Source organism: Ictidomys tridecemlineatus, chromosome 2, assembly GCF_052094955.1.
Source record: "Ictidomys tridecemlineatus isolate mIctTri1 chromosome 2, mIctTri1.hap1, whole genome shotgun sequence".
Classification (NCBI taxonomy): Eukaryota; Metazoa; Chordata; class Mammalia; order Rodentia; family Sciuridae; genus Ictidomys; species Ictidomys tridecemlineatus.
Window position 1 is genome coordinate 147,998,574 of NC_135478.1, and position 20,235 is coordinate 148,018,808.

Below are 20,235 nucleotides of genomic sequence, written 5' to 3' on the forward strand. Positions count from 1 at the left end.
ACCCCAAGGATAGCGAGGACAGTCTTGCCAGTTGGGGTTAGGAAGCTTGGAGTCCAGAGGTGCTCTCTGCCCCACAGCTCTATCCTCCCTTGGAGTGAGAAGGTGTTAAGCTGACTGTCAAGTGATGGTTCTTGCAGCACCTGTCCCTTGAATGTGTTGGAAATGCCCCAGGCACAGCAACCGGGGCGTCGGGCTTCCAATTGCCCAACTGCGCAATGACTGCCCCGAGGCCACCCCGCCCAGGCTTTGTGGAGAGGCTCGCCGCTGCCCAGACCTCCCCTACTACAAGAAGAAGCGGATGCGGCAGAGGCGCCTGGACAGACTTTATTCTGATATCCCGCCTGGGAAGGCGGGTGGAGCGCGGGTTGCACTAACCACCATCCTCAGACGGTGGCAGTCAGCCCTCCAAAGAGGGTCCGGGAAGCGATGCGCAGCACCGCCCCCACCCCCGCAACTTCAGAACAAACCAGAAGAAGCCTCAGAAACGCTTGGCCAGTTTTGTTGACCAAATTTTGTTAGCCATTTCCGCTTGACAAGGCTGGCGCGGGCGCCGGCCTTCTCTCCTGGTGGCCACCTCCAAAAGCTGCGCCGGGAGAGACAGGGCCAGCCCTGCAGAGATCCGCCTAGAACTTGAAGTTCGGAAAAACAAGGAGAGATTGAACCGGCTCCCTCCCTTCTTTACAGACACACACGCACCGTCAGGCCGCCGCCACTTCCTGCCTTTGTTTTTCTTCCTCCAAACATTTTTGGCCTCGCGCATTAGCCGCCGTGGAGCTCCGGATGGACGATTAAAGGAAATACACGCCGAAGAGTGTTTTCTGAAGATGGCCCCGCGCTGTGGAGCTCTTGAGAAACAGCAGCTTATGGGAAAACAGTCGCCAGGGCCAATGTCACAACCTTGCCCGCCGCGGTCTCTTCAAGAATTGGAACTCGGACTTGGCTTTCCGGGGTGGCCTTATTCCCATTCGGTTCTTCCCCAGAGCCCAGCTCGGCTTGGCTGCTGGGCCTCCTGCAAAGCCGAAGATTCAATTAGCCTCATAGGAAAGTCAAAACCAAGGTTCTGCAGTTCTCCCTCCCGTTCTTCCCCAAGATTTGGTCCGAACCTCAGAGCGGCGCAGACCCCTTACCCCTGCCGCCTGCATAGAAGAACATTCACACTACCTGTGCGTATTCCGCGCAAGTGGGGCGGAAGCGGTCAAAGCTGGGAACGTTGCGCAGCCTTGGGATCTGAGCACCCGCTTCTTGTTCCTGCTGGGGAACTAAAAGCATTCGGCAGCTCCGGGGCGTTTTCCCTTCTGCTGGCATCAAAACCCTCTTCCCTCATTCATCTTCACGGCAGCGCCCCCACACGCCCCCTTCCAGGTTGCAAGTCCCTCTGGGCACCCGGCTTCGGTACAGCTTGCCCAATTGCCCTGCCAACCATTCCTGGAGCTCCTTCCTCTGTCCCCATGCTTTCCTCGGGAATTCTCCTTGTCTCCTGCAGACACCCTTAGGATCCAGACAAACAGTCACCCACTCAGCTTGGCCCTGGAGGACATGGAAGGCAACGGTTATGCAGAGCACGCACAGACCCATACCCACCTTTCTGCAAGAACTCCTTTCCCCTGGCACCAGGGAAACCGATCTAATTAAGAGAGGGGCTGTATTCTGCCTGGGGAGGTAGCTTGGCGTCCCCCAGCTGGTGGGCCACCGTGGCCCCACTGCTCAGACACAAGCTGAAGTTGACTGCCAAAACTGCTATAAAACCGCAGGTCTGTCTAGAACTGTTTTCGGTTCTCCTAGACGCCCCCGGGTTCAATTATGGTCTTAAAAGCCCTAATACAAGTGCAAGAATTTGTTTGCCTTCACCCAGGGGCGGGGCGAGCCCTGCAATGGTGGCGCCTTTGTTATGGCAAAGTCACTGAAACCCTTCATGCATTCCTTTTGTTCAAGGGTTGGGGTGGTGAGGACTGGGTGGGCTTCTGGGAGAGACTTTGGAAGAGTCAAAATCAAGACAGAAAGACAAGAAACTACTCAAATACTGCTGTATGAAACCTCTGTCTCTCTCTTTCATATTCTGTCTCCAAGAAGCAGATACTGTATAGAGAAATAAATATTTTGCCTTGTTGATCACTGCTGGAAATAGAAGTTTTTTCACTGCAGGACAATCCCATAATTGTGATTCCCAGCTTTAGGAGGTCTCAAGCTACCCTTCCTCAATAACCTTCCCTCCCACTGAACCTTCTTATTCACACTGCTGCTGCCCTCTACGCAAGCCACAGTGGACAAATATGTCAAGCTGAAGATACATGACTAATTTCAAGTTTAACTCTCAGGGATTCAAGGGGCATGAAAGTTCTTGCAGCAAATCCTGAATAAAGAGTTCATTAAACCATTGTGTCCAAGTAGCTTGATTTGTAATAAGCAACCCTTGTGTGTGGGGGGGGCACATAAACATTAATGCTAATAAATTAGTTTACTCCACTACAGAGTAATTACTTGATATTATTGATATTTACAGGGTATTCAAATGCAATGGTGGGTCATTATTTGGAGAAAAGACATAATGAGAATATTTTTTTCCAGTGCAATACATGATTAAATTTGTTATTGAGTCGGTTACAGTCAGCTCAGCAATAAATACATTAATCGATGTTGACACTTAAATACCAAAGACCTTAGAGTTTATACTCTAAATCTCTCTACATATATAAAGATCTTTGGCTATTTCATAGATGCGGGAAGGGAAAAGGTTTTCATTTTTGATTTTTGGACTTCTTTCTCTGACACCCCACTCCTTCCTAGAGTTGTGGGGAGGCCTCAAGTCTGGGTCCCCTTCCTGTTCCTGGCCCTACCTGTCTGCTCTGTGCCCTTTCCTTTCTTTCATTTTCCCCCAAATATTATTCCTTCAATCCTGCAGAATGATAAACATTATTTTGCCTATTTAATTTCCCAATTTCCTTCTCCCAAGAAATGTATGTTCAAACCAGCAACTATAGCCTCTGCTTTTATCTTTAGAGCAAAACTAACCGTTTTAAGGCATCCTTATTGCCCAAGGTGCAGGGAGTTGGAAAGCATCTCTCTCTCTCTCTCTCTCTCTCTCTCTCTCTCTCTCTCTCTGTGTGTGTGTGTGTGTGTGTGTGTGTGTCTTTCTCTCTCTCTCTCTCTCTGGTATTGTGCTCCTTCTCTGGAATGAGTAGCCGAAAGACACAGAGCTTTCTGAGTTTCTGCCTTGCACATCTCTCACTTTCATTCTTAGGATTTGCAAGGGGGAAAAAAAGAGGCAGGTCACCCCTTTCTTGGTCAGGACTCCTTGACTATCACTCCCTCCTTGCTGGCCCCCCTTTTCCCTCACAGCCCCATAGCTCAGCAAGCATCCTGGCAGGGTCCCCCAAAGGTGCAGCATACCCAGGGGAAGGCTCCTCGGATGTCAGCGCCTCTAAAACAGCCCAAGGCTTGCCTCAATTGCATGGTTTCCCGATTCCTCAGCTCCAGAAGACCAGGCAGGCATGCGGACCGGAGAGCAGAGGCGCAGCCCCAGAGCGTCTGGCTCTGCCGAGTCACTGGAACCCAGGCAGGCAGCTAGGAGAAGGGGATTTCTCCAAGGACAGCGGGTGGGGTGAAGAGACAGGCGGGGAAGATTAAGGGAAAGGTGGATCCCGGGTAAGACGAAGGACCTTCCGGACCCCGCGAATCATTGACAAACCGCGGGGGAAGCCGCCTTGGTTCTTGGCGGTTTAGGGACGGAAGGCACTAAAGCGCTTCGGAAGTGACCGTGAATGCGAGCGTGTAATCAAGTCACCGTGCAAATCGGACAAGCCTCGAGGCGGGCACATCCACGGCTGCGAACCCTGGCCCCAAAAGGGGTCTGGCTAGCTTCTTAGGCTGAGGTGCTTCCCAGAGCAAGCCTGTGGGAGGGGGGCTTAGAAGAAGGGGGGTGAGAACGTGAGTCTCCAGAAGAACACACTCTGAGACCACAGGCCACACAGATTCGGGCTTCCACCTGGTCACCCCCAACCCAGAGCATCCCTCACCCACCCGGGGAGTGGGGGTGGGGATGTCGGGAGTTGAGATCTCTCACCGCCCAGGGCGCACTCGAGGGCCAGGATCATGCAGCTGAGCAAAAGCGAGCTGCACCAGGGCGCACCCCAGCCTCACCGCGCGCCGGGAGGCCCCCCAGCCAACATGAGTTACACCGGCGATTACGTGCTTTCGGTGAGAACACCGAGTGACGATCTGTTGCTTCCCCTGAGGTGGCTACAAAGAAAGGAAGCCGAGGAGGGAGGGGAGGGGAAAAAAAGGAAAGGGGGGAAAAAGGCCCGGACTAGCTCGCAGCTTGTCAATTTCAACATCGGGTCACATGACCAGCACCTCCCTGCTAAGGATGGGGATAGATTTCCACGTCAGCTTACGTCTCCAAATTTCTACTTCACGGATCCGCTTCAAAGAGGCAGCTGCAGTGGAGAATCATGTTAAGCTCGGCTACTGCGGAGAGCCCAAGGTAGCCCAATGATGGATTTTGATGAGCGTGGTCCCTGCTCCTCTAACATGTATTTGCCAAGTTGTACTTACTACGTCTCGGGTCCAGATTTCTCCAGCCTCCCTTCTTTTCTGCCCCAGACCCCGTCTTCGCGCCCAATGACATACTCCTACTCCTCCAACCTGCCCCAGGTCCAACCCGTGCGCGAAGTGACCTTCAGAGAGTACGCCATTGAGCCCGCCACTAAATGGCACCCCCGCGGCAATCTGGCCCACTGCTACTCCGCAGAGGAGCTCGTGCACAGAGACTGCCTGCAGGCGCCCAGCGCGGCCGGCGTGCCTGGCGACGTGCTGGCCAAGAGCTCGGCCAACGTCTACCACCACCCCACCCCCGCCGTCTCGTCCAATTTCTATAGCACGGTGGGCAGGAACGGCGTCCTGCCACAGGCTTTCGACCAGTTTTTTGAGACGGCCTACGGCACCCCGGAAAACCTCGCCGCTTCTGACTACCCTGGGGACAAGAGCGCCGAAAAGGGGCCCCCAGCGGCAACGGCGACCTCCGCGGCGGCGGCGGCGGCGGCGGCGGCCACCGGCGCGCCGGCAACTTCAAGTTCGGACAGCGGCGGCGGCTGCCGGGAGGCGGCGGCGGCGGCGGCAGCGGAGGAGAAGGAACGGCGACGGCGCCCCGAGAGCAGCAGCAGCCCCGAGTCGTCTTCCGGCCACACTGAGGACAAGGCCGGCGGCTCCAGTACGTATAAAGGCAGTGTGCCCCGCGCTTTATGAAAGGGGAGTTGGAAATCTAGCGCAGCACCGCTGTTAAATTTTTATATGCTGTTTTATAAGCATATAAGGTTTATGAAGGGCCTTTAGGTTTCCCCCAACAAAACTTTGTTATAAAAGGCGGGATCACGTGGCGAGTGCTGAAATTGGCCGTGAAATACCCACCGGCCAAAGCATGCCTGCAAAAAAAAAAAAAAAAAAAAAGAAAAAAGAAAAACAACTCCCCTTTTCCCTTTTTTTCCTTTCCCAGTTCCCAAACTCAGCAGCTCGATCCCGCTCGGGGCCAGCTCCAGGCTGGGGAGCCGGAGGTGGGCGCCTGTAAATTCCCCCTGCAAGGGCTTCAGGAGCCTTTGATAGCGAGGTAATCCGGAGATTTTTATAAAAGCCATGTGTTGCGCCGGGACTCTGGTCCCGGCTGGGATTCAAAGGCATCGCTGTTTAATGATGGCGCTAGGAGAGCGTTTAACAGATAAAGTGGCCCGCTTAGCTCGAGCAATATATTAAAAGAAACAAATTAACCCAAAGTTGGCCTTTTTGTCCAAAGGAAGCCATTTTCCTCTGGCGCGGTGGCAATTACGTGCCGTCTTCTGTCCAACTGCATGTTATTCACAATTGTTATTAAATCTGTCAAAAGTGAATTTTTGGTTTTTTTTGTCTCATGGGTTTTTTGTTGTTGTTGTTTTAAAGGGGGGGGCAAATTGAGCCTGCCTGAAGCTTCGGAAAGCCTCTATTGCATCCACCCTACCTAAAATAGCATCCCTGCAGCCCCCGAAAGCCCCCTAGGTGTGTGGTGGTGGTGCTTAACTGAAGACCAAGGATAGGGGGCCTTCCGCTGCCACCTCCCACCTCGAAGGAACGGGGAGACTGGTGGAGGCGGCAGAAGGTTGTGGCCAGGACTCAGGCTGACAAAGACCCGGCAGCCGCCCCAGATGTTAACGATAGAGGAATCGTGGCCGCGACAGGGAAAGACTGGGGCCCCGGCCGCCTTTACTACCACGGGAACAGGCGGTCCAGGTGCTGAAGGTGAAATGTCCGCAGGCGGCTGTTTGTTTAGTCTGGCGGGGCAAGAAGCAGCCAGCAACCCCCACTCGGCTGCTTTCAAAGCGGCTTCAGCAGAGCAAACTCGCCTGTTGCTGTGAGGAGCCCTCCTTTCTGCTCAGGGGGCAGCAGGAGCACCTTCCCCGGGGGCCTATCTAGGGAGCTGGCTTTTATCTGCGGCTGAGCCTCCCACTGCAGCTCGTCCCCTACCGGCAGTAGGAACTTGAGGCCAGGGCCTGGAGAGACCTTAAGGGGACTTAGGCTGAGACTCCAGATCCTGTGGTGAGCCCCTTTCCTCAATTCGGGGCTCTAGCGAGGGGGGATTGCAGGCACTGTGCCTGACTCACCCCCTGCCTTTCTCCCTCCATAGGTGGCCAACGAACCCGCAAAAAGCGATGCCCCTATACCAAGTACCAGATAAGAGAGCTGGAGCGAGAGTTCTTCTTCAGCGTCTACATCAACAAAGAGAAGCGCCTGCAACTGTCCCGAATGCTCAACCTCACCGACCGTCAAGTCAAAATCTGGTTTCAAAACAGAAGAATGAAGGAAAAAAAAATTAACAGAGACCGTTTACAATACTACTCAGCTAACCCACTCCTCTAAGGCTCCAGCCTTCTGGAAATGGGTGGGGGGGCTTCATACATATGAGATCATATGCAGATTTTGCCCTTGACAAGGTCAAGCCACACGGTGACTTTTGAAAAAAAGGAGGTGTACAAGAGAGGGGAAGAAGCTGCACCAAGATAGCTCAACAGGAGGGGGCCTGGGACTCTCTTGGTTAAGATCTCAATGGTTAAGTTTCCTAATAATAATTGGATTCTGGGAGTTGTGCATTCACTAGAATGAATGGTTTGGAACCCCTGGTGGTTCATTCTTGGAGCCTGTAGAGCCTGAGGCTGGGTGTGGTCTCCCCTGGGGACTAGGCCTCCTGACAGGGCCCCTGGAGACCAACCCCTCCCAGGACCCTCCACACAGAGCCTGCCCGACCCTAGGATTCCTAAGTCAAGAAGCTGTGTGCCCTCCAAGCCCAGTTCAGCTTGAGGACAGGGCAAGGAAAGGGGAGGATTCCTAGATGCCCAGAATGAAGCTGCTTTCCAAAACCAATGTGAAAGTCAGTTGAACTAAGAAGTAGCTATGAGCTGGAAGAAGGCTGAAAATCCTTGAGGGAAAAGAAATCTACTGTCCAGGTGGTGCTGGTGTCTTTCTATCCCTCCTAGCTACTCACCATGCTGTTCCAAGCCTAAGCTCCTAGCAGTCACCTCCTGCAGCCCACCTGGATTTTCTTCCTGCCAAACAGGGTTCTTCTTCCCAGCCTGCTGCTCAGGCCCAAAGCCTGGTTGCAGAGTGGACTATTCCCTGAGGTGGAAGACATGAAAAAGCAGAGAGGCTGCACCCAGGCCGCTGGCCCCTGAATCTCCACAGGAAATGCCTGTGGAGTGCAGCAGTTTGGCAAAGTCTCCACCACATTTAATGAAGCTTGGACTTGCTCAGTGTGGGGCAGCAGAGCAGCTGGCCTGGCCATCAGGTCCTAGGATATGGCTATGAGGGGCTGGAGTCCCCCATAGTTCCCGGTTTTCTTGCCACTGTCTGCTCTCATTGGCTCAGAACTGAGCTTGGAAGCTTCCGGTGGCCTTCCAAGAGCTGGAAAATGATTTGGAATTATTTTAAATGATAAATATTATATTATATTATATATATATATTTCCCTGAAGGAACCAAAGCGAATTTTAAAAGATGCAATGTAGAAGGGGTAAAATGAAAATATTTAAAGGCTCTAACTGTTTACAGTGTTCCACGGTTAAACATGCTCACTGCTAAGAATATTTGAATGTACGCTTCATACAGGGATGGTGTTCAAAAGACTTGTAAATAAAGAAACCATAACCTAATTTGTTTGAACACACTTTTTTTGTCATTAGGTGATTCCCTTTGGGGTGTTAGAGGGTGGGGAAGGGTATTGAGAATGGTCTTTTTAATCTTTTGCAACATTTGGAAAGTGTTAGGGGATGTTTGGAGGCAGTTCAGCCTGTCAGGACCTGAGGACCTCATCTGAGAAAGCCTCCCTCTGAATCTTTTCTGCCTCCCTGTATTAAGAAGTGTCCGGTGGCTCTGTGTCATGGAAGGGCTGGCCTGTCCTGGATTCTTACCCACTGAATATGTCACAGCATATACAGGCAACAGGGCATCAGGAAAATAAAGACAGTGAAAACCTGAGTATTGGGTCCTGGTGTGACATTCCTTTCCCTGCTTGCTTTTTACTGCCAAATGTCTCCCCTCCCAACACCCTTTTTACTAGTAATAGGACAAGGTTATCAAGCCCCTCAGGGAATGAGAAGGTGACTGGATCAGAATTTTGGTACAATAGAAACCAATCTTAAGAAGCCAAGGTGGTTGATAAACCATGTCCTTGTGGAAAGTGGGCTCTTAAGGGTGGGATCTCAGGCTCTAGAATGTGGTACTTCTTCTCAGAGTAACCTCAGCCCTAGAGAAAGCCTTGGGGCCTAAAGAGGCCATGGGCCTGACCCCAAGTTGCCCTTGCTTACTTCAGGATTGGGAGGCCTGAGTAGAACCCCTCTGGGATGCCCTTTTGATCCCCTTCAACAAGAAGGGAATCAGTCTGGGTACCAGAGCAGAGCAAATTCTCAAGAACCTCTAAGTGTGCTTTCTCCCCAGCTCCTAGATGAGGCAGTCTTTTCTTTGGGAGAAAAGATGCCGGTTTCCTCTTTGTTTGCTGCCTTTGAACTTCTGCCTTAAATTTGGACATCACCCATAACCTTGAGGGGCAGGGAGGAAAGGACAGAGCCTTTTGTTGCCCACCCCACCCTCTCTCCAGCCACCCAGACAGGGCCAAAGCAGCAAAGAGGGTCGCATTTGAAGAGAGGCCCCAGACCCTGCTCTGTTTGTTTGTTTGTTTGCCTAACTGGCGCGACAGGGGAAGCCAAGCTGAAAGGCGAGCAGAACAGACCCCTAGATGAATGTCTAGGTTGACAGACACACAGAGAAGAACAAGGGCCCTCCTTGGGGGGCTGGGAGGGGGGCTGGCAGGGAAGCCCGGATTTAGGGAAAGACTTCCTTTGGGATGGTTAAAGATTAACCAAAGTCTCTCAAGTTGCTAGAGAGAGTCTAGCCAGGAGAACTGCTCTCGGGCGGGCGGCGGGCGGGCGCGGGTTTGATTTCTGAGCCCTATAAAAGCCCATCCTCCGATGGCTGTGACAATGTGGTCGTAAACCCGTCCGGGGCTGGCCAATTTGCATATTTGGAATGCGCCGCTATAAACCCGGCTGGGGTTTTGCAGCAATTTCTTAGATGTAAAAATGAGATCTCAATAGCAGCGGGCTGGGCACATTCTCTCCTTCTGTCCTCTCTTCCTCTCTGCCCGGAGCTGGCTTCCCTCTCCTGGCTGGAGGCTGGAGACTGGAGCTCCGTCTGAGACTAGTCGCGCAGCCGCCACGAGATGGCGCACTTCCGATCAATGTCAAAGCCGCCGGGGAGCCGGGAACCCCAGCGTGATTCTTGGCCTTTGTTTGCTTCTGATTCTAAGAGCAGCACGGTACATTATTTCACTTGTGCCGCTCCCCTTCGTATTAAAAGGTGTGTGTGAGGGGGTCACGCATAAGAAGTAGTTGGTGTAATCTAGAGCAACGAGCCTTCCCTAGGCCTCGCCGGCGTCGCGGCGCGGAAGAAGCCACTTGGCAGTGATTTCGGAAATGTGTCAAGGTAAGAGGACACAAGTTTAGCACTTTCACTATTGTATGGGTGGGAGTGAGAAGGTGGCCGTTGTCTAAGCAGGGGCCGGGAACCTAACTGGGTTTGTGGGGTGACGCAGTAGACGTTCGTCCCACCACCCCCACTTCTCCCATCGCTCCCTAAGGTTGGAAAGCAAAAGGAGGCCTAAGTGAGAAAAGTTGTTGATTTTAGCGCCAGAATTTCACCCAAGGAGGTCTTTTGATTTGGTGGAAATACTCCAAATAGCTGAGGGTGGGAGACATCCAAGCTAAAGGGTTCAGCCTTGCTGAGATAGGGAGCTATGGGGTAGGGGAGAAATTGGAGGACTGGGCAAACAGAAAGTTTCTACTCAAAACAATGGGGTGGTCTTCATCGGCAGCTCGCTGGAGCAGGCTTATTCCCTGGGGCAGACTGCCAGAGGCTGTTGGTTTCCTACTAGGTGAGGTCTGAGGTCTGCCTAGCAGACAAGGGAAAACCTTTGTTTCCAAAAAAGGCCAATTCGGTGAAGTTGCATTTGATTCTTAAAGACTGCTGGAGAAGTCTTTGTATTGCTTATCTGGAATGTGCTGTTATAAACCTAGCTGGGATTTTGCAGCAATTTCTTAGGAGAGAGGGAGAGAGAGAGAAAGGGAGAGAGGGAGAGAGAGAGATGGATCTTTTAAGGATTTTACAAATATGCAAAAACGCATTGGTAAATACCTATCCATTTTCAAAGCGGACTAGAGGATAAAGTCTAAACAAGGGGTCATTCCTTCAGGACTGTCATAAATGGAATTTTAAATTATCAAAATGCTTACAATTTGGAGTCCAAATTTAAATTCCCTTTTCCTCCTGTATTTGAAATTTTATTTCAATATTTGAATAGTTTTTTGAAAGCATTATTTTCTTTTCCCAAATATGCAGTATGTGAGATTCTACAGGGAATCCTAGAAAAAGTAGATGTTGCCTCTCTACATGTATGTAAATTTTGCTTATTAGAATCACTAGTCTTTGTTGAGAATGGGATCCCCCCCCAAAAAAAAAAAACTATGTCAGAAAAAGGCAGCCATGAAAAAAACAAAAAACACCCAAACGGTGAGTGGCTCTCTGCACTAGGAGCTATTCCTATAACCTCAGATGGGCCTTTCGTTTCAAGGCAAGGGGTCATTTATTGTGGGCAAAACTAAGAATGTTGCAATTTAAGGAGTGTGTGAAAAGGCCTCAACACTCCCCCCACAATGGCGGGAAGAGCTAGCTTGGTGGTTAGATTTAGAATAATTTTAAAGCTTGTTTAAGAATAGATTGCACCTGACCGGTTCAAAAAAGACACATTAAATATCCCTGGAACTGTTGACATTCTTAAAAAAAAAAAAAAAAAGCCAACAGAAAAAGAACGTCATTGTTTTGGGAAATTTTTTAGTTATGCACAAATTCGTGAATTAGAGAAAACACAAAATTTTTGTTAATGCTGAATATGAAAAAATAGCATTCTTTTTTTTTTTTCCTTCTGCGAAGCATCAACCCAACCCCACAGCCTGCTGGATAATTCAGAAGCCAGAAAGTATTGAGAATGGCCTCCAGATATAAATCGTTTACTAGCTATCTCAAGCTAAGGACCTCATTATTTTTCCTGTAAAAGAACACAACTTGTTTTTCGTAATTTATTTCTCCTTGTTTGGAAGGGCCTACTCAAGAAGAGGAATCGGCTTCTAGTGAACTGCAAAGTAATTCTCCACTAACGGGCTTGCATGTTCCACGGGCCTGATGTTTATCTCAGGCTCCGTGGAAGGACCCAGTGTTATCATCAGGTAGAATTGGGCAGTTTTTACTCCTCAATAAAACTTAGGCTCTGGCTGCCGCTGCAGAGGCGGCAGAACCGCAGCGGCGCAAACCTGGTGGAGGCAAGCAGGCACCCGGGGTTTTAGGTCAAAGGCATCCTGAGCGAGAGAAAGAAATTCAGGAAGGAAGGGTGAAAGGTAAGAAGGCAGACGGGCAAGAGGGAGAGACAGTGGACAGAAGCCGACCCATGTGGTAGTTGAATCGCTTTTCTTAATCTCTCCGGAATGGGAAATCTCCGGAAACCAAAGCGATCGATAAACGAAAGGAATATTTTATTGAGGAGGCTAACACCTAGAGAGGCCCAGGAGGCTTGGGGCTGGTCAGGAATACTGGGGGCTCTAGACCAACTCAAATGGCTGAGGAGGCACAAAGTGGCATTTAACTTGAGTTTCTGCTGCGTTGATTCTCTAGCTCGAACCAACCAGCCACAGCAGGCCAGTCCGCGAAGGGAGCGAAGGGAACCAAGGGAGCGCAGCGCGGGCTCTTCTTTCCCAGCTCAACAGTCCCAGTGCGGGTGGGACCCAAGGTCCTAGGCTAGAGAGGATCTTCCATACAAGCCTACACACTTTTCCCTCCCTTTAATCTAGAAAGTTCAAACTCAACATCCGATTGCAGGGGGTTGGGGGAGTCACGCTGGAAGAACTCATACCAACCACCGCAAAGGTCCGTGAAGACCCAAGTGTCAACCCCAGGGGCTGTGATGCTGGTGGCAGGCTTTCCCGCTCCTTCACTCTTTAGCAGGGGTGGCCTTTTGTAGCAGATGCAGTATGCTAAGCTAACTTTTGTAACCTTTGTTGGCACTGCAGGCTCCTGGATCCCATCCAGCATAGAAACCCATTTGGCGGTCCTACAGGGCCCTGGCCAAAACTAGCCTGAGGGCTGCCTGCAGCAGGGCATCAGGGTGTCTTACCAGCCAAATTGGCAGGGTCTCTCCAGGCCCAGGAAAGTCCTGGATGCTCTGGAGAGCTACAGGAAAAGGCTTTGAGGCGTCTGTGAATTCCTTGAAAATGATGGTTGGATTATGGGACTGCATAGATAAGCATTTTTCAGTGTAAATCAGATTTACCTTTTATTTTTCAGGGAGGGTCCCTGACACTCTAAAAGGTTAAGAAAGACAGATTTACATCAATGTCTTTCACTTTATTTTTGTAGCTTCCACCATCTCAAACATACTCTCCAATGGCAAAGGCCCTTTCCAAATTTGAGCCTGGAAAGTTGCTTTTTACATTGGATCCGGACAGGCAGGACGCTGGGCCCTAATCCCCGGCATGCTGGCCTGCTGGGGCTCATTCTCCTCAAAGAGCCTTTCTCACTCTTGCCACCTATACTTGCCACATGACCTTTCCAGAGAGGCACAGGCAGTGCTGAGGAGCAAAGTGTCTTTTTTGTGTAGTCCCCAGTTTTGTAGCATACCCAGGTGGCACTGCTAAACAAAATTTCAGTGAGTTTTACCCTCTTATTGAGCAGAGAGGGACCAGGCAGATCCCGTAAGCCCAACATAGGGCCCTAGGCTGCAGCGCTGTGAGCTCTTCAGTGCTCAGATTTGCTGGCTACTTAGGCATAGGGGGATGAAAATTTGTCTTGGCCTGGGGTGCAGGAACAACTCAGAAGAGTGGAGAGTTAGCGATGTGTCAGCACAGACCCGAGTCTTGATTCTGATTGTGCTAGGCAGCTGCTATAGTTTGAGGACTGAAGCTGGAAAAAAACTGGCTCCCTCAAGCTCTCCTCCTCTCTCCTTTTTCTTTGTCTGTCTCTCCTCCATTCCTCTTTATTTTTCTCTCCACTATCGCCTTGTTTTGTATTCTGATACCTAGTCTGTGTAGAGCCGGTCATCACAGGGATGGAGGTAGAAGTGGCTGGAACACTGTATGACCATAGCAGTGGCATGGCCTCTTGGGCACTAATTATAAAGCAGCCACAATGGCAGCTGTTGGATTCTTAGAAACCAGAGCCTGGGCTGTACCTAGCTAGCTCTCTCCTGCACTCTCCAGATTCTCTCAGGATGCTTATCTCCTCCGGTTGAGTTCATCCTGGAAGGAAGCATAACAGACCACCTGAATGCAAGAGTCTTTCCCTACCACTGGCAGAGAGGTCTGATTGCTCTACTTCCTGGGATCCCCAGGGTCAGTAACTCCAGCTTTAATTGAAGCTGGATGAGTAGCCAGCCTGGGTCATTCTGGAGACCTGTAGCCCACAGGTCAGGGGCAAGGCAGAGACCTCCCCGGTTCCACTGGATCCGGCCGGAAAAGGTCACATTTCCTGAGCCTGGTAATGGAGGCCCACACTTGGGGGCTAGTGCCCCAGGCTGGCCATTTCCAATTGGCTAAGAAAGTACCCCATGAGTAGGATCCAGTCAATGTTTGTTGAGCAAAGGGTCTAGCTTGGAACTCTCCTATAAAAGGGTCACAAGCCCAGCTCAGTCGCTGAGGTAATAGATTTCTTCACCCTGGGCCTTGTTAAAATGTGCACACCTTAGGAGGAAGAACTGCCCCAGCCATAGGTTTGGAGAGGATGGAGTAAGAGAGGTGGGGAGAGGCAGAAGCTTAGTGATATCAGTTTTTGTTATAGCCTCCAGGAACATAGGAATGCCATGGCCCAAAGGAGAGGGAACAGTGGCAGAGGTGTCTGCTGGGCACATTCCTCCAAGTTTCCCCTTCCAGGTCTCCCCATCCTAGAAGAACAAAAACCCTAGGGCCAAGCTTTCAATTCTCTTAAAGGACCTGAGTATGGGATTTCCTCAGGGTGTTGGTGAGGGTGTCTGGACCTGGCTCTGGCCTCCTGTCTGGTGGGGAAAGTCTTCTGGCCAAGGATGCCAGTCACTTCCCATGCTCACTTACACCAGACCTCCAAGGTTCCCCAACAGGAGATGTATAAAAGGCAAGCCAGGTGAGCACTGAAGAGGAGTAAATCCTGTGGATGAATCCACAGGGTAGGACAGTGTTGGAGGCTAAAGGATCAGGGATCAGCTATTGCATTTGGGGGAGTATTTGGTGTGAGATGTCAGAAGTATGGCAATAGCTAACTTCCAGTTTACTCCAGACACTGTGAGGATCCCAGTGGCTTTGGGACCAGGTTTGCTACTTTTGGAAACTAGATTCCAGAGATGGGGCCACCTCCAGGTCCAGAGCTGAATAGGAAGAACGTGAGTCCCCGACAGGGTTCCTATATGTAGTCACAGGGCACCTGGGCCTAGTGGCCACTTCTGCAACAAGGATGGGAGCACCCAAGGCAGGCTGGGGGTGCGCACCGTAAACACCCCACTTGTTAACTGCGCAGGGCCCAAGAACACTTCCAACAGACCCCGGCCTAGGGCTCACATCAGAATATGGGCGGGGCGATCCTAGGGCCAGGCCCCCCACCAGCCACTTTAGGGCAACCCCCACAGCTCATAGCCTTCGGGCCAAGGTGTCAGGCGTGCATCTCCTGGCCCATCAATACAGATTACATATTTATATCAATCGCGGGCTCTGAGGGCGCCCTCGGAGAGCGGCCCTGCGCCTACGAAATCAAACTGGGAGTGGTCGCGCGGAAACTCTGGCTCGGGATTGGCTGCGGACGCCCGCCGCGGTGCGGGGGGATTGCTAATCGTATTCAGCATGTTTTGCACAAGAAATGTCAGCCAGAAAGGGCTATCTGCTCCCTTCGCCAAATTATCCCACAACAATGTCATGCTCGGAGAGCCCCGCCGCGAACTCTTTTTTGGTGGACTCGCTCATCAGCTCGGGCAGAGGCGAAGCGGGAGGTGGTGGAGGTGGCGCTGGGGGCGGCGGCGGCAGTGGTTACTACGCCCACGGCGGGGTCTACCTGCCGCCTGCCACCGACCTGCCCTACGGGCTGCAGAGCTGCGGGCTCTTCCCCGCACTGGGCGGCAAGCGCAATGAGCCGGCTTCGCCAGGCGGTGGTGGCGGTAGCGGGGCCCTGGGCCCCGGAGCGCACGGCTATGCGCCGGCGCCCATAGACCTGTGGCTAGATGCACCCCGGTCCTGCCGGATGGAGCCGCCTGAGGGGCCGCCGTCGCAACAGCAGCAGCAGCCACCTCAGCAGCAGCCGCCGCCCCCGCCACAACCACCCCAGGCCCCACCACAGGCCACCTCGTGTTCTTTCGCCCAGAACATCAAAGAAGAGAGCTCCTACTGCCTCTACGACTCGGCGGACAAATGCCCCAAAAGCTCAGCGGCCACCACCGATCTGGCCCCCTTCCCTCGGGGCCCGCCGCCCGACGGCTGCGCCCTAGGAGCCTCCAGTGGAGTGCCAGTGCCCGGCTACTTCCGCCTCTCTCAGGCCTACGGCACGGCCAAGGGCTACGGCAGCGGCGGCAGCGGCGGTGGCGTGCAGCAGCTCGGCGCCAGTCCATTCCCGGCGCAGCCCCCGGGGCGCGGTTTCGACCCGCCACCGGCACTCGCCTCTGGCTCGGCCGATGCCGCCCGGAAGGAGCGAGCCCTCGATTCTCCGCCGCCCCCAACGCTGGTTTGCGGCGGCGGCGGTGGGGGCTCTCAGGGCGACGAGGAGGCGCACGCGTCATCCTCCGCCGCGGAGGAGCTCTCCCCGGCCCCTTCCGAGAGCAGCAAAGCCTCGCCCGAGAAGGACTCCCTGGGTAAGCAGGGCGCGCCAGAGGGCTGCAGTCAGGAGGGTAGACAGGCAGACCCAAGAAAAGGAAGGAGCAGAGAACCAGGAGTCCGCGCAGCAGCCGGCCAGCCTTGGCCCAAGCTGCAAGCAGGCTGACCTTGTGAACTCGCTTTTTAATATTTGGGCGTGGGGATGCAGTAAAAATTCATGTCCAGCTTAGAGGCCCACACCAAGACATTCTCAGCGCTGGCCCCGGCTCACCCTGACTGGAGGCGACGACACCAGCGAGCAGCCCCCCTCCTGTGCATGATCTTCCCTGTGGCCCGGAGCACCCCAACCCCTGGTCCGGGCCCAGCCTGCACGGCGCGGCCCACGCGGGGGGAGGAGGAGGGAGGGAAAGTGGCTCGCCCGCAGATAGTGCGGATGTTTGTAAGGCATCCAAAATAAGCAGCCGCCAGCGCCAATAAATAAGCCCATTAACCGGCGAAGTTCGAGTTTACGATCCCCCATGCCTTTTTCAAAGTTGCAGGAGGGGCGGGAATCCCTGTTGCCAGAAAAGAAAAGACAAATCCGGCCTGGACGCCGGGGCCCAGAGCAGAAAACTAGAGAGGGGCTATTTCATTTTCCCTGGAACTCGGAATCGCCCAGCTGCATACCCCTGGCTCTTGCAGAGATGCAAGGGAGGGCCCTTGACCCCAGAATCAGTTTTTCTTGCCTTCCCCATTGGCCCAACTATGCCCTTCTCCTCTTCATCATGAGCAATCAGGGGGGGCTGTAGTAAAACAATCCGCTGCGGGTCCCCCATCAAAGAAAGCAGTCCTTTCCCCCAACCTGGAGGCTTCAGGAAATACTTGTCTGCCATAGAGGAGATGAAAAGAATGGCGTTAAGTTCAAGATGTGCAGCCTGCCCTCCCAGGCCTTTCATTCTACAAGTACCCTGGCAGCTTTGTGCTGAAACAGGTGTTTGGGGGGAAAGTGGAAGAAAATGTAAATTTGAGGGGTGGGTGTAGATTGAAGGCCCATTCAATTTGCCATGACTTTTGGAGGAACTGCTTGTTCTCCGCAAGCCAAACAGGGGCATAACCCTTCTCTCTGTGACTTGGGGCATCCCTCTTATGGGAAAGACGTCTGGAATTCACCCCCGCGTGCAGCCCGCGTGGCCTCGACTTAACCTTCCCCTCTGTATTCTCTTAAACGCCAGGCAATTCCAAAGGCGAAAACGCAGCCAACTGGCTCACTGCAAAGAGCGGCCGGAAGAAGCGCTGCCCATACACCAAGCACCAGACGCTGGAGCTGGAGAAAGAGTTTCTATTCAACATGTACCTTACTCGAGAGCGGCGCCTAGAGATCAGCCGCAGCGTCCACCTCACGGACAGACAAGTGAAAATCTGGTTTCAGAACCGCAGGATGAAACTGAAGAAAATGAACCGAGAAAATCGGATCCGGGAGCTCACAGCCAACTTTAATTTTTCCTGATGAAGCTCCAGGCGATGCTGGGTTTTTTTTTTCCCCCCCCCGCTGCCAGAGCGCCCGTCCCCTCCCTCTGTCTTCAGCCTCATCCCCAGAACTCGCACCTGTGTCGGAGCCCCATTCTACCCTTCCACACTCGCCATCTCCCGGGCCGTTACATCTGTGCAGGGCTGGTTTGTTCTTGACTTTTTGTTTCTTTGTTTGCTTGGTGCTGGTTTACTTGTTTTCAGGGGGAAAAAGCCATATCGCGCTAAATTCTATTGAAATAGATATTGTCCTAAGTGTCAAATCCTGACTGGGCTTGGTTTGCTGTCTAGGGGTCTCAATGCTTGAAATAACCCCTATCCTCCTCCTTCCATCCTTAGAGCTATTTTTCTGCCCACCTCAGACAACCTAGCCAGAAGACCGAGGGCCCACTGTCGGTCCTAAGGTGCCCGGCCTGAGGTCAATGGTGCAAGGAGCCGCCACTGGGTCCGCTTGCCTGGAGGGCTGCTGGGCTGTGTTTAATCAGGGGATTCAGGCCCCTGTGTTTCTTTTTTCTTCTTCCTTTCTTCCTTGGCCAAGAGAAGGGCATACAGGCATAGACATGCAGGTTGGCAATAGAGCTTGGCTTTGGCTGATTGAAAAAGCAGAAAGAGAATGATTATTTTTTCCTTCCTCTGTAAGATATCCCAGCTTTAAAAGAAAAAAAAAAAAAGTGACCAAGAGAAGGAAACTTCTCTTCTAGATTGTGTAAGGTCTTGCATTGCCTGACTAAAATGTTTCATTTACCTCTGAATTTCCATTTTCTTCTGGCTGTTGAGAATAATGTAGTTTTGTTTATACATGTGGAATTAGTGGATTTTTTGTCATTAAAATCGTTACCACTGGTAACACCCGAAAAGCACACCACAATTCTCCCTGTCTTGTGGAGGTTTATTATTATTATTATTATTTTACATTTTTTTTTACATCTTTTTGTGTGTGCATGGCTTTCTGAAATTCACGGAAGCCTAGGAGGGCTGAGGCAAGCAGAATAAACTAGAGAAGGGAGACATTGTTTGGATTTCCTTTATACTGTGAAGTTACATGCATAAAAGGGTCAAACCTGTAGGTGCAGAAAAAAGAAAAAAAACTATAAATACAAATCTGTATAAATGTCTATTATTATGAAAAATTGCCAATCATGTTTTAAGCAAATGCATTCTATCATTATTATAAATGTTAGTTCTAGCTCTATTTACTTCTAATCTTAAATCAGAATAAATTAATATTGTATTGCTGCTGTGCGTGGAAAAAAAGACGATGTTTATGTTCTTATAGAATAAAAGCTGTGGAATGAAGCTTTTTAATTTTACCTCTTTTTTTTTTTTTTTACTTCTTATCTTCACCTTCCACTTTATTCCATCCACCACTTTTACAACAGGAGTACTAGCCTGAGCCCCCTGCAATTACTTTAGGCATCTATTTAAATATTACCTAGACGGTCGTAATTTGTCTGGGCCCTATAGCCCTGGTGCCTTAAGGTTTGTCGGCTTTTGTTCAGTTTTATGACTTGCTAGTATATCTGGATTGTGGCTGTCTTGGACCAGTGGTTTCAGTTGAGAGGGGAGCTGCATAGGCAGAGGAAGCTAAACAGGATTTCTTTCGGGAGCCCCAGAGAGGCTCGCGGAGGCCAGTTATTTTGCGGGTGCCCAGGTCCCAGATGACCCGGGGAGCAGGCCTGGTCCGCTGCGCATCTTAGTGATGCGACCGCGGTTAGATGGACCCAGGTCTGGCCGCCCCCTCCCCCAGCACAGCCTCCCCCACCTGGATGCCCTCCGCTGGGCCACGCGTTTCCTGCTCGCCGGAGGTGGGGGGGGCGACGTTAAGGGGGAGGGGGCGCGGGAGCGCGCGTCTCGGCGGGCGGGCGGCTAGGGGAGAGAGAGAGGGGGAGAGCGAGCGGCCGAGGGGAGCGAGCGTGGAGGCCTCCGCCAAAGAACCCGGCTCTGTGCTGTCCTCTGGCGCTTTGAGTCGCCCACGGCTGCCGCCGCTCAGCGGCGGTTCTCGAAGCTGCAAGATTTGGGAAACCAGCACGCGCTCTGCTCTTTCCCAGCTCTCTTCTCGCCTTCTTCCCTCCTTCCTTTTTCCTTTCTCCTTTGCTTTCCCTCGTTCCCTCCCGCTGTCCCTCCCTCCCCCAAGCTTACCTTTTTGGGGGACCGGTGGCTTCTCCCTCCGTGACGGGTTTGTGGCAGCCCGAGGCATTCGGTGGCAGCGGTGGGCGCAGGTTGCCAAGGGGCTGGTCCAGGCATGATCTCAGGGTTCTCTCCTTGGCGGCGGCGGTGGCGGCAGCGGCGGTGGCGGCGGCGGCGGCGGGCGAGGGAGCCCCGCGCGGGCAGCACCAGAACTGGTCGGTGATTT

General features: G+C 52.3%; 2 protein-coding genes and 2 long non-coding RNA genes across 8 annotated transcripts; 2 read left to right on the forward strand and 2 right to left on the reverse strand.

Annotated features, from left to right (window-relative positions):
- Positions 1–308: 308 nt before the first annotated feature.
- LOC120891956 (uncharacterized) lies at positions 309–7,638 on the reverse strand. 3 transcript variants are annotated; one of them, XR_013435092.1, is made up of 5 exons: positions 7,502–7,638; positions 4,552–6,797; positions 3,388–4,433; positions 1,162–1,527; positions 309–1,009 (listed from the first exon to the last, which is right to left on the reverse strand). It is a non-coding gene; the product is annotated as an uncharacterized LOC120891956 (long non-coding RNA). The 3 variants fall into 3 exon arrangements; XR_013435091.1 differs by having other exon boundaries at positions 3,388–3,901; positions 4,061–6,797; XR_005736545.2 differs by having other exon boundaries at positions 3,388–6,797.
- Positions 4,489–8,165, forward strand: Hoxa11 (homeobox A11). The gene is made up of 2 exons (XM_005319144.3): positions 4,489–5,206; positions 6,647–8,165. Exons 1-2 carry the CDS (start codon positions 4,489–4,491, stop codon positions 6,877–6,879), a joined length of 951 nt encoding a protein of 316 aa, XP_005319201.2. The 3' UTR covers positions 6,880–8,165.
- Positions 8,166–9,416: 1,251 nt separating this feature from the next.
- On the forward strand, positions 9,417–19,178 carry Hoxa10 (homeobox A10). 3 transcript variants are annotated; one of them, XM_078039933.1, is made up of 3 exons: positions 9,417–9,993; positions 11,497–16,414; positions 17,588–19,178. In XM_078039933.1, the coding sequence occupies exons 2-3, from the start codon at positions 15,433–15,435 to the stop codon at positions 17,860–17,862; spliced, it is 1,257 nt and encodes a 418-aa protein (XP_077896059.1). In that variant the 5' UTR covers positions 9,417–9,993; positions 11,497–15,432; the 3' UTR covers positions 17,863–19,178. The 3 variants fall into 3 exon arrangements, with proteins under 3 accessions (XP_077896059.1, XP_077896061.1, XP_077896060.1); XM_078039935.1 differs by lacking the exon at positions 11,497–16,414 and having other exon boundaries at positions 9,425–9,993; XM_078039934.1 differs by lacking the exons at positions 9,417–9,993; positions 11,497–16,414 and adding an exon at positions 16,437–17,346.
- On the reverse strand, positions 17,828–20,012 carry LOC144375366 (uncharacterized). Its single transcript, XR_013435094.1, has 2 exons — positions 19,645–20,012; positions 17,828–18,472 (listed from the first exon to the last, which is right to left on the reverse strand). It is a non-coding gene; the product is annotated as an uncharacterized LOC144375366 (long non-coding RNA).
- Positions 20,013–20,235: the final 223 nt, after the last annotated feature.